The sequence below is a fragment of the Bos indicus x Bos taurus genome, chromosome 8, assembly GCF_003369695.1.
Source record: "Bos indicus x Bos taurus breed Angus x Brahman F1 hybrid chromosome 8, Bos_hybrid_MaternalHap_v2.0, whole genome shotgun sequence".
NCBI classification, from domain to species: Eukaryota; Metazoa; Chordata; class Mammalia; order Artiodactyla; family Bovidae; genus Bos; species Bos indicus x Bos taurus.
This window is the reverse complement of record NC_040083.1, coordinates 76,224,414-76,236,620: the sequence shown is the minus strand read 5'-3', so window position 1 is coordinate 76,236,620 and position 12,207 is coordinate 76,224,414. Positions and strand designations below refer to the sequence as shown.

At 43.4% G+C, this 12,207-nt stretch overlaps 1 protein-coding gene across 1 annotated transcript in view; it reads left to right on the top strand.

The window, feature by feature from the left end:
* The first annotated feature begins 695 nt into the window (after positions 1-695).
* The window catches only part of RASEF (RAS and EF-hand domain containing), a 95,120-nt gene continuing 83,608 nt past the window's right edge, over positions 696-12,207 (top strand). The window contains exon 1 of the mRNA XM_027550084.1: positions 696-1,389. Coding sequence (XP_027405885.1) covers positions 959-1,389 — 431 coding nt within the window. The 5' untranslated portion in view covers positions 696-958. The remainder of the gene's footprint in view (positions 1,390-12,207) is intronic.

Genomic DNA, 12,207 nt, shown 5'->3' with positions numbered 1-12,207 from the left:
CCTCGACGTTGGACCGACATGCATTAAAGAAAGGCCATGGGACTTCCCTGGTGGCCCCGTGGTTGAGAATCTGCCTGCCAAGTCAGGGAACACGGGTTCCATGCCTGGTCCAGGAAGATCCCACATGCCCAGGGCAACTAAGCCCCCATCCTAGAGCCCGTTCTCCGAAGAAGAAAAGCCAGGGCAATGAGAAACCCCCATCTCCTGGCAAGTATAGAAAGCCAGCACACAGCAACGAAGACCCAATGCAGTCAAAAATAAATGTTTTTTAAAAAGAAAGCCCGTAATATCAGAAAACGGGGTCTTCTGGTAAATCTCACACTTTGGTTTGGGATATACAGATGTTTACCGATTTTCCAGAATCAGAAAATAATAAGACACACATAATGTTAACTAATTTGCAACCCTACCCCTAACCTTCCTTTCCTCTTTCTATCCAGTAGTTAGCTCCTCATACCAGCGCTCGATTTACCCGAGCAAACACTGTTTACACCAAGGGCCTGGCAACGCTACTGCCTCCCCACAGTTCCAACCGGGTCCCCCAACTCCAGAAGCCCCAAACCCAGGCTCCAGAGCCCTACACGCGAAAGCGTGGGAACTGGAGCCAGTCGCTCCTCCTCCTGGCGGGGCGGAGCCGGGCGCCTCCGGGCCAGTGCGTGCGGCCGCGCAGGGCTGTCAGTCGCGGCAGGCGCTGCTGAGCGGGCCGAGGGTGGCCGGAGGCGCGTTCGCAGGGCTCTGGGACTGCCAGAGCCGGCACAGGTCGGCGCGCAAAGCCGCGTCGGAGCGCACAGTACCGACCCACTCAGGCGCTTCGCCCCGCCCCGACGTCCGCGCCAGTGGCCTAACCTGCCCGACTCGCCGAACTTGCGTCAGCTCCCAGCGGCAGCAGGTGGCCCCGGACTCCCCGCCGTCGCCGCAGTCGTGGTGGGCCACGCGCCCCGGAGCCCTCGCGAGCGGGATGGAGGCGGACGGGGACCTGGAGGAGCTAGCCCGGCTACGCTCCGTCTTCGCCGCCTGCGACGCGAACCGCTCCGGGCGCCTGGAGCGTGAGGAGTTCCGCGCGTTGTGCGCGGAGTTGCGCGTGCGGCCGGCCGACGCCGAGGCCGTGTTCCAGCGGCTTGACGCCGACCGCGACGGCGCCATCACCTTCCAGGAGTTCGCGCGCGGCTTTCGCGGGGCCCGCCGCGTAGGTCCGCGCCGGGGCTGGGGGCCGCGAGAGCCCGCGCCCGCCGCGGCCCAGGTGGGGTCCGACTCCGGGTCTGGCGAGGAGGACGAGGGCGACGAGGACGCGGCAGCGGCTCTGGCCGCTCCCTGGGACCCGGCGAGCTCCGGCCAGGCTTGGCAGGACTTCCAGGCGAGACTCGGGGACGAGGTCAAGTTCATCCCCAGGTACGAGTGTGGTTTGGAGGGCGGGAGGTGGTGGTGTTGTTTCCTGTCCTTCCCGGGACCCTGCCATCTCTCCCTCTTACCTTCGGAGTGTGCAGACCCCGTGGATCCTGTCTCTCCCTTGTCTCCATTTATTGATTCACTTGAACTTTTCCCAGATGAGACCCTTTAAGGAACGAGAATCCTCTCAGCTGCAAAGGGCACTTTGTTAGTTACACAGGCCAGAGTGAAACCCGCAGCGCCCGGAGATTCTTCCAGGACACTGGTTTAGGAGTGCTCCCCAAACCTCGGCGACTTGATTATATCGTCTCCTACTCCTGGCCTCCAGGCTGCACTCGCAGCGGCAGCCCCGAGCGGTGACCCGGGCCGCTAGCCAATTTGGCATTCTCTATAGTAGTTTTTGGTATTTTCTCCTACTACGTAGAAAACAAAACCTTGCTGTGCATTTATTTTGCGGCACACAAATATTCATCACTGCTACGTGCTGAGCATTTTACAAGGTTGTTTAATATTCAGAGCAACTTTGGGAGTGGACTTTCTTATCTTTGATTGATGGAGCAATTTCGACCTAAAGACGTTAAGGGACTTGTCCAGTTGCTGAAAGAGCAGTATTTGATCCCAGATGTTGTGAACTGAAAAACTCTCACTTTTTATACCACAGAATAAAATGATAAAAATCACACAATAAACTACTCTTGTGGCTCTGACAGAAATAGCATAGGATCAAGTTACTTTTCAGGCAAAAGGGGGATGCCTGCAGGTTCAGGACTTGGTGGGAAGGATACTCAGGTTTTATTGAGATTAATTTGCATCTGTCTCTGCTTCTAGTCATTGTATGTCTTGAGCCACTCGCACATCTTCCTCGGGCGCCACAAACATCTTAATGCTATGTTTTTCTGCTCTCTGGAATTGTATGGGTCTCTGGCTGTCATTGTTGGGAAGATCTGAAAGGCATCATTTGGTTGGCAGTTCACATATCTGAGACAGAAGACTGAGAAAAGGAAATAGCTCTGGAAGGCAGCAGTGACCTGGCTCACCCATTCACAGCTTACACCTACAGGGCTAGGAGTTCTCACTTCCTCCACCGCCCAGCTTCTTCTCCCTCCAGTTTGAAAAGTTGAGGGAGTACTGGGCATGGAAAGTGACTCACTGCAGTATAAGAGGAATTGTGTAGAGAAAGTGGGTGTGATACCCATCTTTCCTATTATGTACAAATGAGTAAAAATGCAGTGTCTCCATCAGGGAAGTTAAAAAAAAAAAAAATATATATATATATATATATATACACACACTTTGAATCAGCTTCCATCTGTAACTTGGTTTGGGTCCAGCTAGGTAAAAAAGGTAACAATATTGAGAATAAGAAAAGGTACACCCGCACCATATTTTATACACACACGCACACACAAAACTACTTTTCAGAGTTGTCAAGTCTCAGCAGCAGATATTTGACTCAGCCTCTAAATGATCAAAATGATCTTGTTAAGATCAGCGTACAACCTGGCCTTAATATTATTGATGGCATTATTCTTATCACTGTGCCTTTCCAATTCTTGAGAACCTATTAAATTTAATGGCACCAGTGTCACCTGATAGACTTGTGTCCTAAGCCCCACCCTTGCCTTCTGAGAGATTAACAAATACAATATTTGCCTTCCTGTACTTGTTGAAGAACTAAACTGAGTCGCTTCATCTGATTGTTTCTATGGCAGCCATTAGCTGTTTGGGTAAATTGGGTTCCTTCTATTCCACTTCCTCATATAGCTGTTCACCTTCTCTTTCTCCCATTCAAACTTGATAAAAATCTGTTGTTATTGACAATGCCGTTGTCATTATTTTAATTCTGCAAACATTATTGAGTGCCTCCTTTGTGCCAACCACTGTCCTAGGTACTGTCCTAAGTCCCTGGAGACAAAGAGCAGGAGACCGTGGTTCATGCCCTCAAGAAGTTCATAGTGTGAGTAAAATATTTCTCAAAAATTTCCTTAGAGGGCATGTAAAAGCAGAAAAATTATTTGCAGTAAACTCCATGTATTGTGGGCTTCCCTGGTGGCTCAGTGGTTAAGAATCTGTCCGCAGTGTAGGAGTTGCACAAGACTGGGGTTGGATCCCTGGGTTGGGAATATCCCCTGGAGGAGGGCATGGCAACCATTCAAATATTATTGCCTAGAGAATCCCATGGACAGAGGAGCCTGGCGGGCTACAGTCCAAAGCGTTACAAAGAGTCAGACATGACTGAAGCGACTTAGCATGCCATGAATTGTGGGCATAGCCCAACAGACTGCCAGCAAGCAGGAACTTTCTTTGAAATTTTGAATTTTTATCTCAAAAAAATAAGTCATGTATTTGTTCATTTTACTGTATAATATCTTGCGAGTTGGTTTAATGTAATATTATTTTAATATTTATATTAAAATTTATATTTAAAATATATTTAATACATATATTATATATTAAATATATATTTATTATATTTTTTATATTTTATTATATTTTATATTTTATATATTATATATTATATATACTATTATATTTATATATAATATATTTTATATATATTTTAAATATAAAATAAATATAAATGTATATAATATATATTTATATTTAATATATTTATATTTAATATATATAAATATATAATATATATAATAAATATAAATATAAAATTTAATATAAATTTATATATAAATATATATTAAATAATATATTTATGTATATTTATATATAAATTTTATATTTAAAATATAAAATATTATATTTTCTTCCAGAGAAAAAACTGTCTCTCTGGGAAGGTGTGCCATTTCACCTGGTGCCTTAATTTCTCACCTGGTGCCTTAATTTCCCACCTGGCACTCCACCTTCCTGCGGATAGCACCCTGTCCCATGCCTGTCTTTGGGAACTATTCATGTACAATTTGAGGAGAACAGATATCAGATATAGGAATGTTTGGTTCCTATAGAGGCAAAACTGGGAGTGATTGGTTTGGTTCCTATAGAGGCAAAACTGGTGGTGGTGATTTCCATTTCAAAGATCATTCAAGCTCTTAGACGAAAATGTTAAGCAAATTTGGGTTAAACTCCTCAGTCATTGATAATTGTGATATTAGAGAAAAATAATTTGTACTGTGAAAGAATAAAAATAGTCTCTGAGATATGTGTTAATACCCTCATAAGTTGGTTTTCCCTTAGAAAACTGAGGGAGTCTTTGCCTTCAAGCCTGGGGAGGGAAGCGTCCCAAGTAGCCGCGTGACCTGCTCACCTGAGGTGGACATGTGTAAATGGTCCAGAGGGTCAGAATGGGCCATTGCCACTTCCTGGTAAGCTGGAACAAGGTCAGCCGGCAGGTGAAACCAGAATGGGCAAGGCAGTATAGTTATGTAAGAGAATTCCAGAAGGAAGGTTGCATCAGGCCAAGAAAAATTCATGAAGTGGGGAGAGAATGTCTGGGGAGAAACAGAGACCAGACTTGTAACCACCTAGTGGAGCCCATTTCTGGGGCCCCAGGCATTATCTTGGTGAAAGGAAGGTTTTTACACAGTGGGTACTCAGTAAATATTTGTTCAGTGTTCTTTGATTCCTTGCTTCATATCCTGAGAATGCAGTTAGTTCGTGCTGTATGCATTCTCTTCATTTCTTTTGTTGGTTCCCTCCCTTTGTTTGCAAGTTCCCGATGAGAGCTCATGTGTCCTGAGATTAGCAAGGAGAGAAGGATACAAGGTGTGTGTGTGTGTATGCATGCATTGACCATTTGACCGAGGAGGGGGCATGGCAGGAATTCATCTCTCTTGTCTAGTCAGAGCCAGAACTTTTCAGAGTGTTCTCAGTCCCATCTGTAGAAATTCTGAGTTTCATTTATGGACTGATTAACTTTAATAATTTAGAACCCCACATTCTCATAAACAGAAGCACAAGGGTCCAGCCGGCACCAAAACCATAATGGACTTGTGAACGGGCATGAGTTTTGCCACGGTATTTAGAGCAGACCCAGAGTGGGTGCCTCTGGTGTAGTAAGGGTTCGCACAGCTGATGACCTGCCAGACAGGGTTAGGGTAGGATTTGTTCAGGTACCAAAATTAGACCCACGTGGTCAGTTGTTTCACATGGTCTGTGCCCTTTCTGTATGCAGTGTTGAAGAAGTCTTTTGTTGAATGGCTTAGAAACAAGAAATTTAATTGAGAAGAACCAGAACTACCCACATGTGAACTGTCACGTGGATCATCAAAACAGTTTGCTTCAGCATGTCTGTATAACTATGAGGATGACAGCTAAAATGGAGTGTAAATACAACGGCTGACACCAATCCCACTTAACTTGTAGGACGAAGCTACAGTAGGCAGAGGCATAGTTTCCTTTACATTTCCCTTTCTTGGGGTCCACTTTGGGCTCTGATCATCTTCATTTGTAACAGTGCAGTTGCTTCCTAAGCCCACTTCACCACTTCAAGATGTGGTGCTTGGAAAGATGGAAAAGGGAGAGGAGAGAGGGATGCACAGAGAGAGGTAAACACAGGGAGAGGGCTGGAGACCCAGCATGAGGAGGGCAGGGTGAGAGGAGGCAGAAGACCAGCAGGCAGATGGAGAGACACTGATGATTGATTAGGTAGTGCCTCAGTTTCCCCTCTCTGCCCACTCAGTGTGGTTCTGGCCCTGAGCCAGCTTGAGGTGCCAGAGTTAAATTAGCTCTTCTCTGCTTGAGTACAGCTCTTAAAAGTATCTTCCATATGTGAGCATCTGGTGCTTTGAATGGTGTTTGTAGTGTTTAAAGATAAACATATTTGTCACTCATGTGACCAGTCATGTCCAGTGTTCATCCAGAAATAAAGATTTGCTCTAACCTTGAGGTACCAGAGTGGGTTGGACCTCGGTCCTGGAAGACGTTCAGAGATGTGTTTGTGTGTGATACTTACCTTTGGCACTAACTTTGGGGCCTATCAGTGCTAGCCACAAGCTTTCCAGAGATTTTCTGACTTTTCTTAATTCAGACCTGGGAGTTTGTGTGTGCGTGTGTGTGTGTGTGTGTGTGTGTGTGTATAGTGTTGTTGCTGTTTAGACACTAAGTCATATCTGATTCTTTTGAGACCCCATGGTCTGTAGCCCTGCCAGGCTCCTCTGTCCATGGGGTTTCCCAGATGAGAATACTGGGGTGAGTTTTCATTTCCTTCTCCAGGGATCTTCCCAACTCAGGGATCAAACTGGCATCTCCTGCATTGACAGGCAGATTCTTTGCCTCTGAGCCACCTGGGAAGCCCACGTGTGTGTATGTGTGTGTGTGTATAATACATACATTTTATATATTTTTGTGTGTCTGTATATCTCTATATAGATTGTATATGTCTTTATTTCTAACTGTTGCTTGTCTGTTGCTTTTTGTTTTTTCTTTTCACAATTATCTGTGTCATTACCCTACTGCTGAGTGGGAGAAACCTGTCTGTTAAGACTACAGCCCTTCCTTGAACCTTCCAAACCTTCCTCCTGGGCCCGGCAGGCATCTCTGTGTGGCTTACCTTTTATGAGCTCTGCTTGCTGGTGGTGGCCCCTTCTGGTTCTGATATTGGAATTTCATCTCAGGGTAGTTTCTTTTTGGCCTCTTGGCCCCAGAAAGGTATTCTGGCCTTCCCAGCCTTAGAGGACTCCCGGCTTTGGCCATATGGACAGGGGGCTGCTCTGAATCTCAGATCTCACGGACTGTTCAAAACACTGCTGTCAGGTTTTGAGGAGAGATTGTTTGCTCTGCCCTTATGGTGTAGGTACCAAGTAAAATGCCTAAGACAGGATGCCATTGGAAGGCTGCTCTCCAAGAACTACAGACTCTTCTCTAGCCTGTCTTTTAGCCTGAATTTTTCATTTACTCCTCTCCTAAATCATTGTTGAAATTCAGTCGTGCTACTCCTATCACTTTGAGCATGTAAAACCTGTTTCTGGATTTCTTCCCAGGTTATATGATTGGATTTTATTTGTAAAACAGAAGTAGGGAGGGAGGAGCCAAGATGGCGGAGGAGTAGGACAGGGAGAACACTTTCTCCCCCACAAATTCATCAAAAGAGCATTTAAACGTCGAGTAAATTCCACAAAACAACTTCTGAATGCCGGCAGAGGACATCAGGCACCCAGAAAAGCAATCCAACTCTTCGAAAGGAGGTAGGAAAAAATATAAAAGACAAAAAAAGAGACAAAAGAGGGAGGGACGGAGTTCCGTCCCGGGAAGGGAGTCTTAAAAAGAGAGAAGTTTCCAAACACCAGGAAACCTTCTCACTGCCGAATCTGTGCCGAGCTTTGGAAGCACAGAGGGCAACATAACAGGAAGAAAAAATAAACAATTAAAACTCGAAGATTGCGAGTCCTACGGTAACTCCCCCAGCGGAGAAGCAGCGCAGACGCCTGCACGCGCCATTAACAAGCGGGGGCTGGGCAGGGAGGCGCAGCGCGGGCTGCATCGCTTAGAGTAAGAATCTGGCCTGAATACCCTGAGCACTATCTGAGCGAAATAATTTGGGCTAGCAAACCAGACTGTGGGATATCTACCACGCGAAAAGCCAGCCCTAACCTAAGACACCGCCAGGCCCGCGCACGGAACAAAGAATTGAACAGAGTTAGCCGGCTGCAGACCTTCCCCCTCCGGTGACAGGCAGCCAGAGCCGGAAGGGGGCAATCGCAGCCCCAGAGAGACATTATCTATAAAACTGTAAGCAGGCTTCTTTGCTAACTAAAACTTCTTGGGGGTCTGGACGGTTAACATCTGCCTAAGAAGGTGCGCCGGTTTTACGCCCAGATAACCGAGTGGCGGGGAGGCGATAAGTCGCAGCATTGGCGCTCGCCAAACACCTCATCACTTGAGCTGCTCGGACCTGGGAAGAGCACAATACTCAGGCCCAACTGAGTCTGCGCCTCTGAGGACTACCCGAGTGCCTGAACCTGAGCGGCTTGGACCTGGGAGGTACATGCAACCCAGGGCCAGCCTCGGATTGTTCCCGGCGGAACAACCTAGAGCCCGAGCAGTGTGGGCAGGGAGGCTACACGCGCCGTGAGCGGGGGCAGACCCAGTGTGGCTGAGGCACTGCGAGCGCACGCCAGTGTTATTTGTTTACAGCATCCCTCCCTCCCTCCCTCCCCACAGCGCGACTGAACAAAGAGAAGAAATACAGTTCCACCCATCAGAACACTGACACAAGCTTCCCTAACCAGGAAACCTTGACAAGCCACCTGTACAAACCCACACACAGCGAGGAAAAGCCACAATAAAGAGAACTCCACAAACTGCCAGAATACAGAAAGGACACCCCAAACTCAGCAATTTAAACAAGATGAAGAGACAGAGGAATACCCAGCAGATAAAGGAACAGGATAAATGCCCACCAAACCAAACAAAAGAGGAAGAGATAGGGAATCTACCTGATAAAGAATTCCGAATAATGATAGTGAAATTGATCCAAAATCTTGAAATTAAAATGGAATCACAGATAAATAGCTTGGAGACAAGGATTGAGAAGATGCAAGAAAGGTTTAACAAGGACCTAGAAGAAATAAAAAAGAGTCAATATATAATGAATAATGCAATAAATGAAATTAAAAACACTCTGGAGGCAACAAATAGTAGAATAACAGAGGCAGAAGATAGGATTAGTGAATTAGAAGATAGAATGGTAGAAATAAATGAATCAGAGAGAATAAAAGAAAAACAAATTAAAAGAAATGAGGACAATCTCAGAGACCTCCAGGACAATATTAAACGCTACAACATTCGAATCATAGGGGTTCCAGAAGAAGAAGACAAAAAGAAAGACCATGAGAAAATACTTGAGGAGATAATAGTTGAAAACTTCCCTAAACTGGGGAAGGAAATAATCACCCAAGTCCAAGAAACCCAGAGAATCCCAAACAGGATAAACCCAAGGCAAAACACCCCAAGACACATATTAATCAAATTAACAAAGATCAAACACAAAGAACAAATATTAAAAGCAGCAAGGGAAAAACAACAAATAACACACAAGGGACTTCCCATAAGGATAACAGCTGATCTTTCAATAGAAACTCTTCAAGCTAGGAGGGAATGGCAAGACATACTTAAAATGATGAAAGAAAATAACCTACAGCCCAGATTATTGTACCCAGCAAGGATTTCATTCAAGTATGAAGGAGAAATCAAAAGCTTCTCAGACAAGCAAAAGCTGAGAGAATTCTGCACCACCAAACCAGCTCTACAACAAATACTAAAGGATATTCTCTAGACAGGAAACACAAAAATGGTGTATAAATTCGAACCCCAAACAATAAAGTAAATGGCAACGGGATCATACTTATCAGTAATTACCTTAAATGTAAATGGGTTGAATGCCCCAACCAAAAGACAAAGACTGGCTGAATGGATACAAAAACAAGACCCCTACATATGTTGTCTACAGGAGACCCACCTCAAAACAGGGGACACATACAGACTGAAAGTGAAGGGCTGGAAAAAAATTTTCCATGCAAATAGGGACCAAAAGAAAGCAAGAGTAGCAATACTCATATCAGATAAGATAGACTTTAAAACAAAGGCTGTGAAAAGAGACAAAGAAGGTCACTACATAATGATCAAAGGATCAATCCAAGAAGAAGATATAACAATTATAAATATATATGCACCCAACACGGGAGCACCACAGTATGTAAGACAAATGCTAACAAGTATGAAAGGAGAAATTAACAATAACACAATAATAGTGGGAGACTTTAATACCCCACTCACACCTATGGATAGATCAACTAAACAGAAAATTAACAAGGAAACAAAAACTTTAAACGATACAATAGATCAGTTAGACCTAATTGATATCTATAGGACATTTCATCCCAAAACAATGAATTTCACCTTTTTCTCAAGCGCACATGGAACCTTCTCTAGGATAGATCACATCCTGGGCCATAAAGCTAGCCTTGGTAAATTCAAAAAAACAGAAATCATTCCAAGCATCTTTTCTGACCACAATGCAGTAAGATTAGATCTCAATTACAGGAGAAAAACTATAAAAAATTCCAACATATGGAGGCTGAACAACACGCTGCTGAATAACCAACAAATCACAGAAGAAATCAAAAAAGAAATCAAAATTTGCATAGAAACGAATGAAAATGAAAACACAACAACCCAAAACCTGTGGGACACAGTAAAAGCAGTCCTAAGGGGAAAGTTCATAGCAATACAGGCACACCTCAAGAAACAAGAAAAAAGTCAAATAAATAACCTAACTCTACACCTAAAGCAACTAGAAAAGGAAGAAATGAAGAACCCCAGGGTTAGTAGAAGGAAAGAAATCTTAAAAATTAGAGCAGAAATAAATGCAAAAGAAACAAAAGAGACCATAGCAAAAATCAACAAAGCCAAAAGCTGCTTCTTTGAAAGGATAAATAAAATTGACAAACCATTAGCCAGACTCATCAAGAAACAAAGGGAGAAAAATCAAATCAATAAAATTAGAAATGACAGTGGAGAGATCACAACAGACAACATAGAAATACAAAGGATCATAAGAGACTATTATCAACAATTATATGCCAATAAAATGGACAACGAGGAAGAAATGGACAAATTCTTAGAAAAGTACAACTTTCCAAAACTCGACCAGGAAGAAATAGAAAATCTTAACAGACCCATCACAAGCACGGAAATTGAAACTGTAATCAAAAATCTTCCAGCAAACAAAAGCCCAGGTCCAGATGGCTTCACAGCTGAATTCTACCAAAAATTTAGAGAAGAGCTAACACCTATCCTGCTCAAACTCTTCCAGAAAATTGCAGAGGAAGGTAAACTTCCAAACTCATTCTATGAGGCCACCATCACCCTAATACCAAAACCTGACAAAGATGCCACAAAAAAAGAAAACTACAGGCCAGTATCACTGATGAACATAGATGCAAAAATCCTAAACAAAATTCTAGCAATCAGAATCCAACAACACATTAAAAAGATCATACACCATGACCAAGTGGGCTTTATCCCAGGGATGCAAGGATTCTTCAATATCCGCAAATCAATCAATGTAATACACCACATTAACAAATTGAAAAACAAAAACCATATGATTATCTCAATAGATGCAGAGAAAGCCTTTGACAAAATTCAACACCCATTTATGATAAAAACTCTCCAGAAAGCAGGAATAGAAGGAACATACCTCAACATAATAAAAGCTGTATATGACAAACCCACAGCAAACATTATCCTCAATGGTGAAAAATTGAAAGCATTTCCTCTAAAGTCAGGAACAAGACAAGGGTGCCCACTTTCACCATTACTATTCAACATAGTTTTGGAAGTTTTGGCTACAGCAATCAGAGCAGAAAAAGAAATAAAAGGAATCCAAATTGGAAAAGAAGAAGTAAAACTCTCACTATTTGCAGATGACATGATCCTCTACATAGAAAACCCTAAAGATTCCACCAGAAAATTACTAGAACTAATCAATGATTATAGTAAAGTTTCAGGATATAAAATCAACACACAGAAATCCCTTGCATTCCTATACACTAATAATGAGAAAACTGAAAGAGAAATTAAGGAAACAATTCCATTCACCATTGCAACGAAAAGAATAAAATACTTAGGAATATATCTACCTAAAGAAACTAAAGACCTATATATAGAAAACTATAAAACACTGGTGAAAGAAATCAAAGAGGACACTAATAGATGGAGAAATATACCATGTTCATGGATTGGAAGAATCAATATAGTGAAAATGAGTATACTACCCAAAGCAATTTATAGATTCAATGCAATCCCTATCAAGCTACCAACAGTATTCTTCACAGAGCTAGAACAAATAATTTCACAATATGTATG